At 43.0% G+C, this 19,162-nt stretch overlaps 1 protein-coding gene across 3 annotated transcripts; it reads left to right on the forward strand.

Annotated features, from left to right (window-relative positions):
- The first annotated feature begins 883 nt into the window (after positions 1-883).
- Positions 884-17,621, forward strand: RHEX (regulator of hemoglobinization and erythroid cell expansion). 3 transcript variants are annotated; one of them, XM_006182276.3, is made up of 7 exons: positions 891-1,308; positions 3,340-3,431; positions 12,892-13,096; positions 13,325-13,425; positions 14,597-14,734; positions 16,047-16,117; positions 16,624-17,621. In XM_006182276.3, the coding sequence occupies exons 2-7, from the start codon at positions 3,374-3,376 to the stop codon at positions 16,822-16,824; spliced, it is 774 nt and encodes a 257-aa protein (XP_006182338.3). In that variant the 5' UTR covers positions 891-1,308; positions 3,340-3,373; the 3' UTR covers positions 16,825-17,621. The 3 variants fall into 3 exon arrangements, 2 of the variants coding, with proteins under 2 accessions (XP_032322931.1, XP_006182338.3); XR_004314784.1 differs by having other exon boundaries at positions 884-1,308; positions 14,597-16,117; positions 16,624-16,693; XM_032467040.1 differs by lacking the exon at positions 14,597-14,734 and having other exon boundaries at positions 887-1,308.
- Positions 17,622-19,162: the final 1,541 nt, after the last annotated feature.

Raw genomic sequence — 19,162 nt, forward strand, 5'->3', positions numbered from 1 at the left:
CTGAGTAGTATTCCATTGTATAAATATACCACAACATTTGTACCTGGGGCTTTGTGTTCTTAACATACACTATGTAAAGGAAAGAAAACTGCAGCTACAGACATATTTCCACAGTGAGCTCATGATACATCACAAGTCAGAAAACACTGAATAAGACTCAGCCCAAGGGGTAGATTTCTAAGTATAAGTTAGGGAATAAAAATGTCAATAGCTACCATTTGTTGTTTACCACAGAAGGGAGCTACTGTGAAGTGCTTTGCCTGTTTATTTGTACTATTTAACTTTAAACAAACTTAAGAGATTTTTAAAAATTAGATATTTATTATTAACCTATGAGAAAACTGAGAATCAGAGAGGTTAAGTAACTTTTCCCAAGTCACCCAGCTACCAAGTAGCAGAGACAGGTTTCACATCTGAACATATCTAACTCAGGAGCCATTATTCTACACTGGTTATCTTGTCCCGAGCAGGGAGGGAGGTGACATCACAGAAGTACATAAAGTTCTGCTGTCTTTGTTGTATATCATCATATCCTCCTCCTGTTCTTCTTTACTCCCAAATTTAGATCTTGGGGGTTTAGCCTGATATCCCCCAAAAGCCTACAATCGAACTTCCTTCCCTTCCTGAGAGTATCTATCATATAAACTGCAAGCAGCCGTCTTAGGCTGGCCTCATTTAATGTTTGATGGCAAAGAAGGCCTCGAGAAATTCTTCTCATCAGCTGCCATATGCCCCAAACACACTCTCTTTGTCCTTTGTGGTCATATCACACACAGATTCGGAGGTGAGGCAAGCTGGAAGGGACCTTTGCTAATATCTAGAGACCCACTTCTTCATTTTGTGGAGGAAGAACGTGAGTCCCGTGGTGGGAAAGTGATTTTCTGAGCTCATACAGCAAGTTAGTGCCCGAGCAGGGACTTGAACCCAGGCCTCTTGACTCCTCCTCCAGTGCTCTTTCCGCTCTCCCAGGCTGTGTGCATATTCGTGGTATTGAAAAAAGTGTGTTCACACGGAGAGAAAAAAACTACTAACCTCTGTTTACGTAAACTGCATAGCGCAGTAGGGTAAAGCCTTTCTGAAAGAGATAGGTGTTATCTGTCGCTTCCCCCCACCTCTCCTCAACTGAGCTAGATTATTATCTTCTGAGCAGCAAGCCCTCGCCCTGTTGGAAATGATGAAACATTTGTGATTGACCTCCAATGACAGAGAAGCTTCCGAGGGGGGGCCTGGGGAGTGGTGAGGGAGATGTTTCCATCAGGACATCACTGAAACACAGGCTGGGATCAGACCTTTCTCATGGTTCTGGGGGTAAGTATTATCTGGGCAGGTAGGATTTTAAATTAGTTTGAGGGGTGTGTGTCTGCTTGTGAGCATGTATGTGCAGAAGTTTCAGAGGAGATTCTCCGTTTCTGTGCTGGGATTCTGGGGTGTGAAATTCAGTTGCCATCAGCTTGAATTGAGCTTAAGATTCAGCAGTTTGTGCTTTATGGGCATTAATCTCTTGCTCCTATGACCTGAAATGTGTCTGCAGTAGCAGAAGTAACCTTCCAGGCTCCGGCTAGGCTAAACCTTTGTAAGCCTCAGTTTCCTCATCTGTAAAATGGGTATTAAACCACCCACCTCACAGTGTTGCTATGAGGATTATCAGCAATATACATTTACTGCCCCAGTCCAGTCCTCCATCAATAGTAGCCATAAATTACTCTCTTTAAGTCAACTGGGAACTGGCTCCCAGGGAATATCTCCCTGCAGGAGTTTTTTCCTTAAGACTCATTCTGAGCGACAAAAAAAAAAAAAAACGGAATATGTGGAGGGGAGGGAAGGGAACCAGCCTGGCAGTTTAAAAATGTTATGAATGGGAATCAGAGAATGCATGCTGTCAAAGAAAAGAAGTCATGTAAACATCCATGCAAGGAGAAACCAGCAGCAACAACAGCAGAATATAATAGTTGATCCTTAGTGGTTTGCAGGTGTCACACAGATTAATGCACTGAATCCTCACAACCACCCTGAAAACAAAGGTGCTTTTAATAGCTTCTCTTTATGGTTGAGGAAACTGAGGCACAAGGTGTTGAGTAACTTGACTGAAGTCAGTGACAGAAAGTCTTCTAGCGCAGAAGAGTATTCTTAGAGCAGGCCTCTCCCCATCATCTCTGCAGCTCAGAAGTGTAGACTAGGTGCTCAGGGAAGACTTGGTGATTGGCCAGCCCTGCTCTTATTCTGTGTACTGACCTTGTTGTGTGAGCTTTGGCAACTCTACTTAATACAATGCCCTGGGTAGGATCAGCTGCATAGCTGGCAGGACCCCCTGCAAGTGAACATCTGGGGTTCCTTGTCTAAAATTATTAAGAATTTAAGGATGGCAACAGCAGAGCACTAAACGGATCAGGGGGCCCTTCCAAACATGAGACCCCACTAGACTGCATAGGAGACATGCCCACAGGCCTGACATCCAAAAATGAGGCAGGAAGAGTGCTGGAAGATTCCATGGTCTCATCCCTCTTGACAAATTCTGGGAGGGAGATCGCTGGCTTTCTGATTGACAAAGGTAGAAGATGAGGTTCAGGGACCTTAAGCTTGTCTGCTGACCACCCTCTGCCAACTTAAACAGTGTTTATTATATGCAAGCTGATTTAATTACAATGTGTACAGACTGTTACAAAGTGCTTTTGCCCACACATTGTCTCTAAGTGTTGAGCCAGGGATTGTGGAACTAAAGTGTGGACCAGACCTGATCCCAGCCACCAACGTGCTCACAAACTGAGAATAATCTGTAGAAGGTGTCTAGTTGCTCTAAAATTTATTGGCCCCTCCCGTTCACCTGGAGCTTTGTAGGAACTAGCAAGATGAATCCTGAATACTGCTTAAGTTGCTTGCAATTCTTTGTCTTGCTGATTTAGCCTTGGCACTGAATTGTATTCATCTCAAGTCACTGTAAAAATTCTTTCCCCCAGGTCACCAAGTTGCATTCATCTCCAGTACTTTCTTGCAAACGCTTTCCCCCAGATTACTAATTAGAAATTTTGGATGACTTATTTTCCTCCTAAAAAATTGTCAGGACCCACATCTATAAACACATGTGCCTGGAGGTGTGGCTTATCTGGTTGAGACTCACAGTTGCTATTTCTGGCTAATTTGAGTCTCACCCTTTATGTCCATTTTAGACTCATGGTGTTCTAGAACAACAAAATGTCAGAACTAAATCTATTTAGCTCACCTCCCCCAGTGTTGAGACAGAGAAACTGAGGCTCCAAGAGAGGAAGCAATGTGTCCATGGTGGCTGCATTTATAAAGTTGCTGAGCTGGAATGCTGATCTAGGTTCTCCTTTCCTGTTCCAGATGTGTCCCGATCGCCTCGGGAGAGGCCCCTGCCATGCTGACCAGAGCTGACTGGAAATCCAGAGACAATTTCCCTGACACTCGGGACAAAGGTGACGCTTTAACCCTCTGCTCTCCCCTTCTCTGCGGCATTTGACAGACCCTATCTCCTTCCTTTTCACAACTGGGTACTTTGACCTTCTCTGTCCTCAGTACATGAACATAGCGACAGTCATAGGAGCAGGGACTGTTTAGGACCAAGGACTTTCCAAGACCATGTGGCTTTGTACATTGAGTTGTTCATACCTCCCACCTGAAAATCGTGAGTGAGCCCAGTTTTCTTACACAGCCCTATGGAAATGGGTGCATTTATACAGTTAAGCCAATTTTGGGTTGAATCTTCTCTTCTGGTCTGAGGATCACCCCTTCTTGAGCATCTACATATGCCAGGCACTCAACTAAGCTTCTTAAATACTGCGCATGGTGTGGGGAAGGCTCCAGCCCCCACCAGCCTGGGTTTCAATTCTTTCCCCTCCATGTGTGGAAGTCACACCTCCAGTCACTACGTATATAGGTGCAGGCACTGCCAGTTTTTAGGAGGGAAACAAATAATCATAACATTTCTAATTCATAATTTGGGGGAAAACATTTTTGCAAGAACATACTAGAGATAAATGCAACTTGGTGATTTGGGGGGAAGCATTTTTACAGACAATTACTTGAGATGCATGCAACTTAGTGCCAAGACTAAATCAGCAAGACAAGCCTGGTTGTCTCATACAGTAAAATGGGGACAACAACAGTTATCTATCTCATAAAGTTGCTATTCTGAGGGTTAAGTAAGATAATTTAAGCAAAATGTTTTGCATGATGCTGGCGAGTAGTAAGCACATGACATGTGTGAGTTAAAAAAAAAAGGAAACAGGTGACATCCTCATTTTTCCCATAAAACACTGAGGCCTGAAGAGAAAGCAACTCACAGCAAGGAAGGCTAGCACTGGAATCCCCAGCCCAGTCCCTCTGGCCACTAAGTCCCTGCACTGCGCCATTCTCCGGCCCCTACCTGTGACGTTGCCTGGTGATGTACTGAGCTTTTCTTCATTGTCCTCTTATTCCCATGTGGTCGAATCTATACTGAACCTTGTTGAAGACAATCAGTTCCACTAAAGCTGTCCCCTACAGCCGGGGTTGGCAGACACCATTAACTGGAGTATGATGCCCCTGACTCAACCCAGCCATTGCCTGTTCTTCAGATGATACCCTCTCAGTGCTCCTCTCTGAATATCCTATTGCTTGGAGATGTCTTTTTCCTCTGAAACATGACATATTATTGATACCACTCCTTCTGACAATTCATCATATTTCATTGTGGCATCTCGTGTGTGTTTTGATTTTCTGCACATTAATGTCCTGATTTTCCCAGTACAATATGAGCTCTTGGAAGTTCAGATAGCATCCTCCCCTTCTTCATGGCCATCAGGGTATTTCAGGACATGCAACACAGACCATTCAATACGTATTTGATTGACTGAAATTTAGACATGCAGCTGATTATCTCAATGTTCTGTTAATATGGTGAGATACAATTTAGATGTGAATAGAATGTTTATGTAGATAAATTTGGTCTCATGCTAATTTAAGCTACTGAGAATTTCTGAGATTGTTTCCATGCTCTTAAAATATTTTTTTTTTCCTGATTGGAAAAATCATTCACAACATTTCAATACCCAGTTTTGTTAACATTTAGGTACATTTCCCTCCATTTTCCATTTTTGAACAAAGCATATTTAAAGAGAAGCCCCAATTTAATTTCCATAAATTTGTATTCATGAGAAAATCTATATTTGATATGCAAAGTTATTGTCAACCAATTAATCTGGATTTGGTGAACTGAATCAGGTGAATTGATGGTGGGGGTTATTGCTAAACTAAGAGACAAAAATATTTGATAACGCAGAGTTTACTTCCTTTACAAATATTCATTCTTTTTATGTTTACATTTTACAGAGTTGTGATCATATTGTGGATCATATGTACACAATAAAGTGCAGGCTAGACATAACCGTCTTGTACTTTTTCACAGAACAGGCTTCCCCAGATTAATTTTTCCTAAACATAATTTTAAATGTCTGTATAGTATCCCCTTCTATACCCTTACCCTAATTTACTTCATTTTTGGTTTTCAATTAGATTGTTCCTGCTTTTTTCACTTTTATCAACCACTCTGGGTAGAGCTACCTTGCAGTGACAGCTTTGGTCTCATTCCAGATTGTTTGTGAATGGTTTGTTTCAGGAATTTTACCAGTTTATCACTTGGGAAGTACAAGGGTTTTTCTTAACAATTTTTGTAAAAAAAAAAAAAAAAAGTAAAATCTTTTAAAGTTATGTGTTGTACATACTTTTTCTAGTTTTTCTTTTTGCCTGTTTGCTTTTAAATTTTATTTTAACATATTAAGTTTTAATATTTTAGAGCAGAATCTGTTTTTCTTAAATAGTATGTGTGGTGTGGGCTCCGGCCTCGTCCGCTCTTGGTTTCTGTGATTTCTACTGTTCATACAAACTGAGAAATTCTTCTCTCATCTGGGGATTTAATGAATACTATTGAATATGTGAATATCCAATTCTATTTCCTTCTAATTTTAATATCGCAACTTAAAAATATTTACCTCCATAGTCCCTTTGGAATTTATTTTGGTATGCCACATATGAATCTAAGATATTTTTCTTTTCCTTCTAGGTAGTTAACTATTACCCTGTGGGCAACATTTCTTAGGTAACTTTCCTTCCCTCCCCCTGCTTTGTGAACCACTTCTATAATATATGTTATACATATAGGCAGATTTCACAAGTCTAGACTACTTTTAAAAAGTGGTATGTCTGGAACCCACTTTGTCACAATTCATTGTCAAACCTGTTTCAACCCTTCTGAATTGTAATTATTTTTTCCCAGATAAACTTCTGAATAATTTTGAGGTCTAAAAAATTCTCACTCTAACTTTGATTGAAATTATATTGAACCAATAAATCGGTTTCAAAGTGATTTTTTTCTTAGCCTCCACCCTCCCAATCTGAAACATCATAACTGCGTTTCTATTAAAGTCTTTTAGATTTCTTAGTAAATTTCTACCATTTTCTTCACAATAACTTTCTTATAATGAAAATTGTCCTTAGATACATTGGTTGTGATAGTTGCTAAGGCTCCTGGTTCCCCTTGCCCCCAATTCCATTTTCTGTCTTTTGCTAGAATAATAGAAAGGGTGGCTGGTAACTTGAGAATATTCATCATGCCCTCAGGACATTCCTGAGCAGTCTCATTAATTTCACTAGTTTTTCAATTGATTTTTGAGGGGATGTCTTCAAAAAATCGCATCTTTTGCAAATAAAGAGAAACTTGACTTTTCCTTGCCCCATTTCTTTCATACATCAGTTTTTAGTTGAGGCTCCATCATCAGCCTGTCTGGGCACAAAACCCCATTAACTCTTCTCATTATCTTGGCCAACTTACCTCACTTCTCTGAGTCTGAGTTTGCCCTCTGTAAAATGGAAATAATAATACTACCTACCTCCTACGGTGGTTGTGAGAATCTGACGAGTTAATACATGCAAAAGCGTCTGCTGCAGAAAATAACACTCAATAAATATTCAGTATTATTATTATAGGTTGGAGGAACTTCCAACTTCTAGAAATTAGAGTTTCTAGGACTAACTTTTAAAAATGCTTACAGCAGACATCCTTGTTCTCACATAACTGCTGAGATATTTGACCATTGGGTAAGATGTTGGTTATTGGTATAGAAGGGCTATTCTTTATTAGAAGAAGAAACAATCCTCACATTTTAATTTTATTAACTTAAAAAAAAACGAGCATTCAATTTTATCGAATGTTCTTGGGCATTTTACTGAGATCATCATTTAAAAATTCATCATTTAAAAATCCGGCCCCAACTGCACTGTTGTATTTATATGCTGTAACAGTTGTATGTCATGATTGACAGTTAGACCCTTGAGTCAGATGGGCTTGAGTTTAAAACTTGACTCTTCCAGTGGGGGGACCAGGGCAAATGCTCAACCTCTCTGAGCTGCACTGTCCTCATCTAGGAAATGCTGATAACGTCTATTAGAGCAAGAGGATTAAAACAGCACATTGCAAATACTCAACATTAGTTCTCATTATTGTAATAATTGATTTCCTGGACATTCCTTGTAATAACTTTTGATATTATCATGTATTTACCTCTGTACTCATAAGTGAGATGAGCATGGAGAGTTTTCCATCTTTCTCTGTGCCTTGGATCTTCTCATATAGCATAAAAATTAAGTGTAATAGTGGCCATTTGTTGGACGCTTTTTGCTATGTGACAGAAGCTATAATAGCTGCTTCACATACCTAATCTTATTTCATCCTCAGAAGTAGATGTCATTTATATTCATCTTATCTAATCCTGAGAATTAGTTATTATCACTCTCATCTTATAGGTAAGAAAACAGAGGTTTTGAGAGGTTGAATGACTAGACCAAACTCATGCAGAGAATGAGCTGGGATGTGAACCCAAGCTGTCTGGCTCCAAGTTCTCTGCCTTTAGCAGCTGGATACCAGGCTGCTTCCCAGCCTGCTTTCTTGTTATTTTGTTTTGGTTTTCATCTGTTTAAGTTTGTTCTGCCTTATGGAATGAATTTTGCTAATTTATATTTTTCTAGGAAATCATTAATTTTACTGAGGTTTCATGAAAGGACAATCTTAGTAATCTCACAATTTTTAACCTCCTCTGTTTCTGTGGTTATATTCATGATTAGTTTGGTTTATTTATGTTCCCTTCTTTTCTTGATTCTTCAAAACTGCATATTAATTTAGCGGGGAAAAGTCTAGTAATGTGAAGGAGGCTGGATGAGATTATAAAACGGAAACAAATTTTTTTTCTTTCAAAATATTCCATTTCCACCCACTACACTTCCCTTTCTGCTTCTCTACTTCAGTCTAGAAAGAATCTTAGGAAGACTGTCAAGTGCTGAGCCTAGAAAGGACCGCTACCTGTCCCAGGTTACGCAGGTGGCAAATGACAGCCAGGAGGAGGAGCCAGGCCCTGGTCTCCCTGTCTTGTTCTCTTTCTACTATAGCATACACCTGTGTTATAGCTCAAAGTGTTCATTTTAAAAATAATAAATTAATGAAGATTACCAAAAATTCTTTTTAAAAGCTTTATAAAAAAACCCTTTGGTGGGGGAGGGTATAGCTCAGTGGTAGAGCACACGCTTAGCATGCACAAGGTCCTGCGTTCCATTCCCTGTGCTTCCATTAAAAAAAAAAATCCTTACAACTACTTAATTTTAAAAGATTCATTGTGGGAGGAGGGTATAGCTCAATGGTAGAGAACACGCTTAGCATGCACAAGGTCCTGGGTTCCATCCCCAGTGCCTCCATTTAAAAAAAAAAAAAAAAGGAAAATTAATAAATAAACCTAATTACTTCCTCTACCAAAAGAAAAATTAAAAAAAAAGAAAAGATAAAAGATTGATCAAGTCAGCCTGGCAATACTAATTACAATTACTTTAATCCATATGATTTTCATATAAATCATCTATGGTTGTGGTTTTGTTTTAAAGCACTCTTTCTAGAACATATCTACCCAAAGAAAGCATGGGGTCAGACAGCAAAGCTCTTTATTTCACCTCTTTTGTTATGCTGTGCCTACTAGAAAGAGCATGAGAGAGCTCTTTATCAAGAGAAAAGGAAACAATAAAATAGAATCCATCCCTGACTGGAAGTCTCAGTATTGCCACCAGGTCTGAAGCAAACAGAAGAAATGCTCTTAGCCCTCTGCTGACACGTGGTTTGGCGGCACCTGGCAGGACACTACAGTAATGTGGGGCTGGGTGTCAAAACCCGAAAGAGGGCAGGACAGTTCCATCCTGCCAATGGAACGAGGCACACCAAACTCTCACATGGTCCAGGCATAATTTCACAACATAATTACCTCAAATTGCTCATTTCCCGGTTGTCTAGTGTATGTGAGTGTGTGTGTGTGTGTGTGTGCGTGCGCACGCAAAGGAGCAGATGTTTCTGCCGCCTGTCTGATCAGCAATCTGCAATTGGACCCCAAGGAGCAACCTGCTCATTGCGGTTAGGGGCCATTAGCCACTTAAATAATGACATCTGTCGTAATTTTCATACCTCATCCTGCCCAGACTTTATCTACAAACTGTACTCAAAATGAGTGCATAAGTTTCCTAAAATAGACCAACCCAATTTTAATATATTGCACTGCTCTGAGTCTCCATCTTGGTGAAATGCTTTAGGATTGAATAAAACCTGATAATTGATAATTACTGAGTGCTTCCCACATGCTGGGCATTGTATTTAGGTCTTTACAAACATCACAACTCTCTGAGTCCACACAAGAACTCTGTGAGGTAGATGCTACCATTGGCCCATTTTATAGGTACAGAAACTGAGACACAGAGACGTTCAATAATTTACACCTAGAAGGGAACAGAACTTGGATCCACCTTGAGATCGGATTTTTATGCTATATGTTGACAGGTACTGTGTGTCATTTGGCCAGTAAGATGCTCGTAGTATATTAAAATTATGCAAGGAAGGGTAAGCAACATAGTTTTGCATAAACAGACAAAATAAGATACTGATTTTTAAATGATGGAACATTTATTTAATGCAGTGATTCTCAACTAGGGGCAAGAGCGATTGCCTCAGGGGGACGTTTGGAAATGTGTGAGGTCATTATTGGTCATTTTGGTTGTCACATTAACCTGTTACACCTGTTACTGGTGGTCTCCCAGGATGCTGAGTGTCTGGAAATCCGCATAACAATTCTAGACAACGAGGAACTGTCTGCCTCTGAATGTTGGAGAGGGTATCAGAAAAATACCGGTAACGTGGAATAGTAGTAATTTTAACTGATGCTGTAAAACTGAAAGTGGCAAACTCAAATGCCTTCGGGGATCAGTCAGGGACTGAAAAGTACATTGCCCACCTTAGGGCATCCACGCACAAATCCTTAAAGCATGTTATCAAACAAAATCATCTAGGCATCAAATTCGGCCTGTGGGGCCCCAGACTGGGGCTTTTTAGTGGAGGTTTTTCTGATCTGGTGACAAGTTTACGATGTATTAAGTGAAGAGGAAATGCTGCTCATCAGTATGATGCCATGTTTAGAATAGGTTGTATATATGTATATTTATACATGGCTACAGACTGACTATATATGTACGTAGATTTATATATATATATATATATATATATATATATATATATTTTACTAAAATAATTTTAAAACTTTATGGAATGAAATTTGGGGTGATTCTGTGAAATGTTTTGCTTACTTGCATTTTTAATTCTTGTATTACAAATACCTATTAGTTGTTTAATTTTTAATAAATAAAGAGAAAGAGGAGGCTTTAAAAGAATTAAAACTTGGAGCACGGTTTATGGTGGCTTCTTAGCCAACCCATCTGATAGAAGAGGGGGAACCATTTCTATGATTAAGGAACAAATGAGACACAATATGAGGTAATCAGTACTAAAGTGCCTTTGAAAAAAGAACATTGTCAATTCCCCACACACGCTGGCCTAGTTTCTAGCCCTTTTCCATGATTCTTTTTCTTGTCTTTTGTGATATAATAAAACTTTCCTGGTAAAGTCCAATCTTCTTTTTGCAGCTGCCCCAGAAATCAGGATTAGTACTGATTTTTTTTTTTAATTCTTTTTTGGTGGGGAGGTCATTTGATTTATTTACTTATTTAATGGCAGTACAGGGGAATTGAACCCAGGACCTTGTGCATGCTAAGCATGTGCTCTACCGCTGAGCTATACCCTCTACCCCAAGATCGGTACTGAAGTTTGCCTGAGAAATCAGTATCTGTTGAAATTTTAGGAAGGCTTATCCAAAATAAGACAAGAACAGGGCATTTAAAATATATCAATGCCATTTTTTCAATCAAGTCCTCTTATCCTGCAAGATCACGGGTTTTTGTGAATAATTGCCTTCTCACTTCATCTTCATCATTGTGATGTTTTATTTCCAGCGTTCTGGTGCTGTAAATATTACCCTGTGCCTGAGCTTACTTTCTAGGAGTTTGCTGATCACTGGGGGATGCTGGATTTCTACCCACCTGTCTTGAGAGTTCAAGGAGATGGGAGGCGGGTAATTTCTCGAGGTCCTCTCTTCCCTGACGTCTGGGTCAGGGCCCACCTCCTGCCTTGCGATGGCCCCTTCCTACCTGCACCAGAGCGAGCTAATGCAGCCGTCCTACAGGAGGGTCCTCAGAAGCCCTGACGCGCAGGAGGCGGCTTTCTGGCGCTTCTCGGCACCAGGGTGTTGGGTGCTGGGATGAAGCAGAGGGAGGGAAAGGGGAACTCTCCCACTTAGAACATTCCCACCTTCCATCTCCCCTGACCCCTTTCACGCGCTGAGTCTATACGTAAAGAATCCAAGTCTGGATCCTGAATCCATCTTTATAAATTAAACTAAATAGAACTCTTTAAGAGTGAGGATGTTAGGTGTACATTGTTCATCTAATTTGAAAAGCAAAGGGTGGATAGAGTTAAGTTCCTTTGGAAAATGTGTCTAGAATTTATTATGTAGGAAAGAGGGGCTTAAACAAATCTGCTGACTAAATTGGGTATATGTTGCTCCCAACTTTTGACTTAATTCCCAAGGACCGGCTCGTTGGCTTGTGAAGAGTGTAGGGGAGAAGGTGGTATTTCCTTTCTGGAGACTTCCAGCTGGCCAACACCCACAGGCCCCGGGGAGGCGGTGATGGCAAACCCTGCAACCTCCCTCCCTGGTTACTGCCTCCCCTCTCTCCCGACTCGGTCCAAGCCCCACTTGGATAGCCCCAGTGTGAGAACTACAGGGAAAAACAGAAATGCCCGGACTCTCCACACTGCTCTTATCACTTGGAAACCCCGATTGGGGAAATAAGCCTTATGGGCAATAGAAGGCTTTTCAGCGGTGACAGTCTGCACCAGGACAGTGGGCGCTGTGCGGCCCCATCTTATGCTAAGTAAGCACCATTTCAAAGGCTTGGAAACTATCCTGGCTTTGTCATAGTACACTCCGCATTCAGCAACACGTTGATGGAAATTATTAGCTGAGTTTTAAAATAAACTTACTCGTGTGGGTTGAAGAGCATCATCCACAGTCCTGGGCCTAAAGCCCAACGAAGCTGTGGAGGGTGCGTGAGTGTGTGAGTGTGTGTGTGTGTGTTTGTGTGTGTGTGTGTTTGTATAAGTGTGTGTAGATCTGAGCTTCTTCACGGGATCTCTCCCAGTGCGTTCACTCCAGTCGGACCCCTTTGTGCCTCCAGCAGCAGGTTAAGGCTCTCGCGAGCAGAGACGAATGGTTGGGGATGTAGGTGTGGACATAGATCTTAGATCTGTGTGATCGCAGACACGTCCTCGCATCACTCCTAATGAAAGGAGGGTCATGAGATCTATCGGTCATGGGATTTTACAAATCAGATAGGCTGGCGGGTGTGCCGGGAGCTCAGCATGGTGGCTGGCACCGAGTGCCCGCTGGCTGGCAGGTGCGAATGTTGTCACTGCCTATTTTGTAGGTTCAGAAACTGAAATCTGGAGAGAGGAAAGCAAACGACCCCTCAGCAGCCTCCTGCAGGTCTCCCAGACAGCCCACTGGGAGCACGACGTGAAGACGAGGTACCCAGGTGGTTCCACCCACATCCCTTCCAGCTGTCTCCGAGAGAGCCTGAGCCGCACTCACAACCCGCGGCTGCCCTGCGAGGAGCTCATGATGCTGACGGAGTGAGTGTTCCAGGAAGAGCCAGCTCGGGTTCCAATCCTGCTGACAGATGTACCTGGCTTCTGAGCGTGCACACCACCCTCCCCAGCTCCTAAACCTTCCCAAGAGAGAAAGGGACCCGAGACACACAGCAACACCTGCAGGCTGCCTCTAGCTGGGGGCAGGGATGGGTGTGTAGCTGTCTCAGCATCTCTGCAACCTTTGACCTGACCCTCTGCCTCTCCCAACAGAGAAATGAAGCTCTGGCACGGCGTGGTGATGGCAGCGGTGTCGCTCATCCTGCAGGCCTGCCTCCTCGCAGCCATCAACTACCTGCTCAGCAGGCACATAGGTAACTAACTGGCTTAACATTCTCCTTCCTCCTGGTCCCCCTCAGGGACCACTCCTGAGCCTGCAGCACGATGAGTCCCCTTCCGAGCTGAACATCACTTGAAAACCTACTTGAGCATCCGCTGGCCAGATGCCCCCTCACTTTGCCAACCTCTCAGCGTTAATCCCCACTCTGACTCAACCTAACTATGGTTGGGAATGATGGTCCAGAGTCCTTCCAACACCCAGACCTTCTACCTGGAGACAAGCTCCTGCAATGCTCTCGAGGGTGGGCTCACTTAACCTGAGCCTAATGAATTTCCTTTTTCTTTCTTGGAAATTTTTTTAATCTTTTTTTTAAGTGGAGGTACCAGGGACTGAACCCAGGACCTCGTGCATGCTAAGCATGCACTCTACCACTGAGCCTAGTGAGTTTTCTTTATCACCGCCGAGGGACTGGATGTGAAGAATGGCCTTGAATTGCAACAGGAGGGAGTATGGTTAGACTAAGAGATTAGCTTCAGTTCTCAACCTGATTTACAGTGGAAAGTAGGAAGCTCTGTCCTGGGAAGGTGTTACAATAGGGAAAATCAAATAATACTGCTCTGGCTGCGCTAAGACAGGGCATCGGGCAGGATGGTGTGAGTCCAGACTTCTCTAGTCATCCATTCATTCACTCAATATACAGGGAACAAAGCAACAATCCTTGCCTTTATAGACCTTATGTTCCATGGGGAACATAGACAACAAAAAAGATAAAGAAGTAAAATGTGTGTGAGGTCATGGTAAGTGCTGGGGAGAGAAAAATGAAACAAAGCAAGGAGATGTGGATGGCTGGGGATCAGCATCCTTGAGATGCTAATGTGCGAGTCTAAACCTGGGGGATGTGAAGCAGTGAGTCACACCAACAAAAGCCATGAACCAGGAAAGTGGTTGCTCATAAGAGCAGGAGCAAAGAGGCAGGGGTGGCTGGAGCAGCGGGGACGAGGCAGGAGGAGTGAGGCCGTGAGGACCTTCAGGCTGGGACTTGGGCTTTTACACCAAGTAAGGAAAGGGCGTTGCAAGGCTTTGAGCAGAGGAGTGCTGGGATTTGAAGAGATCCCACTGATCATTTTGCCCTAATGAGAGCTGTGCTCAGAGATAGGATGGGTCTGACCCAGTGAACTTCCACTTTTGACCTTTGCCCTCTCTAGTCAAGGAGAATGAACGGATACTGAAAAGGGCCAGGCTCCAGATCTCCAGCTCTGCCCACCACCACCCACCTGCTGCCAAGGAGGTAAAGGAGACTGGGGCAAAGATAAGCACCCCTGTGTCTGAGCCCTGTTACCAGGGTGAGTACCGGGGCTGGGGGCAAGGGGAGAACCTGGCAGAAAGCTTATTCTCTATGTCTGGACACCTAGGAGCCTCCCTGTGGCAGCCCCAGTGCATCCCATCCAAACCACTAGCCCCAGGATTCCCCTCACCCTCCCCAGTAATGGGTCCCGATACCCGCCCCACCTCCCCCTGTTTTCAGAAGGTCCTCACCAGTGGGACAGATCATGTTGGGTTTGTGTGGATCTGCATTCTTTCCCAGCTTTGGTCATATATGAATGGCTACAGGGGGGCTTGGGGATCATCCCTGGTCCTGTCTTTATGACACTATAGCATCTTTTCTTCCGCCTGCCAGCAGAGCCAAGATTTCAACCACCTCTGCCTGCCCTCAGCCGTAGCATCTGGGTGTTTTAATAAATACAAGCGTTAGTGATGGTGGCATCTACAGCCCCTCCCACAAGTGAACCAACAGGAACACCACCCTCTTGTTTTCTCTCGCTTGGCTCTGGAGACCCGCCGGTCACTATTCACACAATGGAAACTGCTGCTTCCGCAGCAAGAGACTCACTCGCTAGAGATTGCTCTTTCCGCTGCTTGATCTCTTGGTTGATTTGAGTTTGCTCCGTCTTTTTAATTTTATCTTCGCAGTTGGAGAAATCTGCTTGTCAGGCTTCCTCGGCACCGAGATAAATAAGGCTTCGGCGCGTGTGGGAATCAGAGGATACCACTCGCATTAATTCAGGGTTTCAGTGGGATGAGAGAGGCACTGGCCTCACCACCATCCCTGGTCCAGAAGCATCACTGGAGTCTGGGCAGAATCAGAGACTTTTTGGTGGGCGGGGACCTCAGAGATCATCATCCAACCCTCTTGTTTTACAGGGGACAAAACCAGGGCACAAAAAGGCATGTCACCTGCCTGGAGTTTGTTTAGACTAGAAGCTGTGCCTGTGACTTCTGGGGCCAGAGCTGTTTGCAAGGGTCACAGTGGCTCAGCCGGTCCCCACCTACTCCTCCTTCCAACAGACAGTCCTTCCCAAACACAGGCCGGCCTAGTGGGTTTCACATCACTTTCAGAAGGAACGGGCCAGGGCAGCAGTGCCTGGCCCCTCGGACACGTTCCTGACTATCTGGGGAGACCCTCTCCCTTCCCCACTTCTTCTCTGTCTTACTCCTCTTTTCTCTTTGGGGGGCTCTGAATCTCTCTTCCCCCCTCCTCTTTGAGTTGTTGGCTCTGCCTCTGTCTCTGTCTCATTCTCCCTTCCATTGCTGCTCTTGTCTCTTAACACCATCTGGCTTTCTTTAGAAGAAGAACAGTTTCTATTTCATCTCTAGATGACAGCGACACATCCTCCAATAGCTCGGACAGCTCAGACAGCTCAGACAGCTCGCCTCCCACCCACCAGGTAAGGGACCCTCCTGGGGAACCCAGCCCTCCTCCAACTGCTGTCTGGGCTCAACTCAGCTCCAGAGATGGGAGCAGGGGAGGAGGGGCTTCTGGAGTCATTACAGCATCCTTAGGTGAGGGTGGCCTGGCTTTCACTCACAGGCCCTATCAGCACAGATCAGCCAGACACAGTGGGTCTGAGTGGGCTGTAAAAATAGAGGTGCAAGCGGGGAACCTCCTTCTCCCCATGTCCCAGTCACTGGGCAAGGTCTGCTCTGAGTCCTGACCTCACCCGGATTGAGTCTCCTGCGTCTTTCTTCCTTAAAGCCATTCACTCCCACAGACATGAGGAGCAAAGTCATGGACAGTCTTCCTCGTTGCCCTGGCCCTGCTCTCAGCCACAACTGCTAGGACCCGGTTTTTTTTTCCTATCCAGCCTAAGGCAAGCCTCTCTGAGTGAGAGTTCAATAGCTCCTCCAAACGTGGTTGGAATCTTGACCCATATTTCTTTTATCCCCCCCTAAGGCCACCAAGGATGTGAACTACACACAAGTGGTCTTTTCAGCCCCTGGAGGACGAAGAAATGACTCTGCCCTGGACTATGAGAACATAAAGGAAACCACAGATTATGTTAATGTCAACCCAAAAAGCCACAAGCCCAATTTCTGGACTTTTGTGAACCCTGCTGTCTCTGAACCAGTGGAGTACACTCAAGTGGCAGTGTGAATTCTCGGCTTTTTAATGGAGTGACAGTTCCCGATGAGTTCTTGCACTTATCTTGTGGGGGAATTACAGTCTGTCTGTCTGTCTGTCTGTCTGTCTCTCTGTTTGTTTAAGCAAGGCATAGGAAAAAAAAAATAATAAACCTGTATCTCAGCAAGAAAGATTCAGATCAGACGTTAGGGAGAACTTCCCGTTAAGTATGAAAACACTGGGCAAATCAGTAGAGAAAGTGATGAAGTCTCCCTCCGTAGAAAAATTTTTAAAGATTTTCATCAGCTATACCAGAGTTCTGTTTGGATCAATGCCTTAGGATTAAATGTCTCTCTGAGCTCTTTAATTATTGGCAATAAACAACTTCCTTAAACGTTTTAAGTAAAACGGCAACCACCAATTCCCCTTTCCCTCCGGCCTCACCTTGCATACGCTTCCTTTTTCTGGGTTGTATCCTGCTGAGTAATCCTGCTCTGCTCTCAGAACTTTAAATAGTGCACTTGGAAAGCCCACCGTCATTCAACCCTTGAGTCTGCTGTTTCCTAGGAATGAAAGGTAACGGAGTTCTAGTAAACGCTAACCAGCATCACAACCTGTTATTCCAGGGAAAATCTCTTCCAATTCAATCCAATAAACTTCCGTATCCATTCTTGGTTTCTTATTGTTTTTACTTTTATCACCAGTTAGTAGTAAAAGGACACTTTCTTAACTTGATTAAGAAAAGCTTATCTCAGTTGGGAGTTCGAGATTTGCAAATATTAACTAGGATATATAAAAGAGGTAAACAAGTTCTTCTGTATAGCCCAGGGAACTATATTCATATCTTGTCAGTAACCTATAATGAAAAAGAATATGAAAACAAATATATGTATGTATGTGTATGACTGAAACATTATGCAATACATTGGAAATTGACACAACACTGTAAACGGATCATACTTCAATTAAAGAAAAAAAAAGACTAGCTTATCTCAAATCAGCTCTTTGCATAATATTTAACTGTAAGGTCCTAGATGCAATGCTATTAAATCATGAACAAAGTAAGAATTTCTACGAGCATGCCATTCCCACTGCTATCTGACATTGCTCTGGAAATTCTAACCAGTGCAGTAAAACAGTTAACAAAAATAGGGGCTATAACTATTGGAGAGGAAGATAAAATTTGTCATGGTTTGCAATACGCTAGTCCTAGAAAACCTCAGGGAATTAACGTCAATGTTTTAAAACTGATAACGTAGTTAAGGAGTGACTAGATAAATAGATAATGTACTTTTTCCAACAGCTAATTAAGACATGAAATGAAAACAAAAATTGCTCAAATAGCTAAACAAACAACTCAAAAATAGAAACCTTAGAAACACTCCTAGTCAAATTCAAACCACGATGAGTGGTGTTGGTTTCTAGAGGCCATTTATTAACTGTGCTTCATCTGCTGGCTGGAAATAAACTTTGCAGCCCTGGTACTGAGAGCGGTGGGCGGCTTTCATCTTTCTGGTTTCATCTTCAAGACGATCTGAAGAAATGGTTCTGGTTTGAATTCCTGGGGCAGGAGATCTTTCCCAGTCTACGTGTCCCTACACCTTTTAGGTGCATTGTTATTCCTCTCCCACTATGGTTTGAACGTTTGTGTTCCCAACCCTCGACTCAAATTCATACGTTGAAATCCTAATCCAAGGTGATAGTATTAGGAGGTGGGGGCCTTTGGGAGGTGATTAGGTTATGAGGGTGGTACCCTCCTGAATGGAACTAGTGCTCTTACAAAAGAGGCCACACAGTGCTCCCTCCCCTCTTCCATCATGTGAGGATAAAATGAGAAATCTGTAACCCACAAGATGGCACTCACTGACCATGCTAGCACCCTCATTTTGGACTTCTGGCCTCCAAAACTGTGAGAAATAAATACTTGTTGTTTATAATCGTCCCAGTCTTTGGCATTTTGTTATGGCAGTCCACAGGGATTACGACATCTCCTAGAAAGCTTTTCTTTTCTTTTCTTTTTTTCCTTCCAGTTTTATTAAGATATAACAGACATAGAGCATTGGATAAGTTTAGGTTGTGCAGCATAATGATGTGACTTGTATACACCATGAAATGATGACCACAGTAAATTTAGTGAACATCCATCATCTCATATAGACACAAAATTAAAGAAATAGAAAAAAGATCTTTCTTCTTGTGATAAGAATTCTTGCGATTTACTCTCTAAACAGCTTTCATATGTAACATACAGCAGCATTTGTTATATTTATCGTGTTGTGTTACATCGCTAGCATTTACTATCTTACCACTGAAAGTTTGCACCTCTTGATTGCCTTGATCCAGTTCCCCTCCCACAAATGTCCACCTCTGG

The sequence above is a fragment of the Camelus ferus genome, chromosome 23 (assembly GCF_009834535.1).
Source record: "Camelus ferus isolate YT-003-E chromosome 23, BCGSAC_Cfer_1.0, whole genome shotgun sequence".
NCBI classification, from domain to species: Eukaryota; Metazoa; Chordata; class Mammalia; order Artiodactyla; family Camelidae; genus Camelus; species Camelus ferus.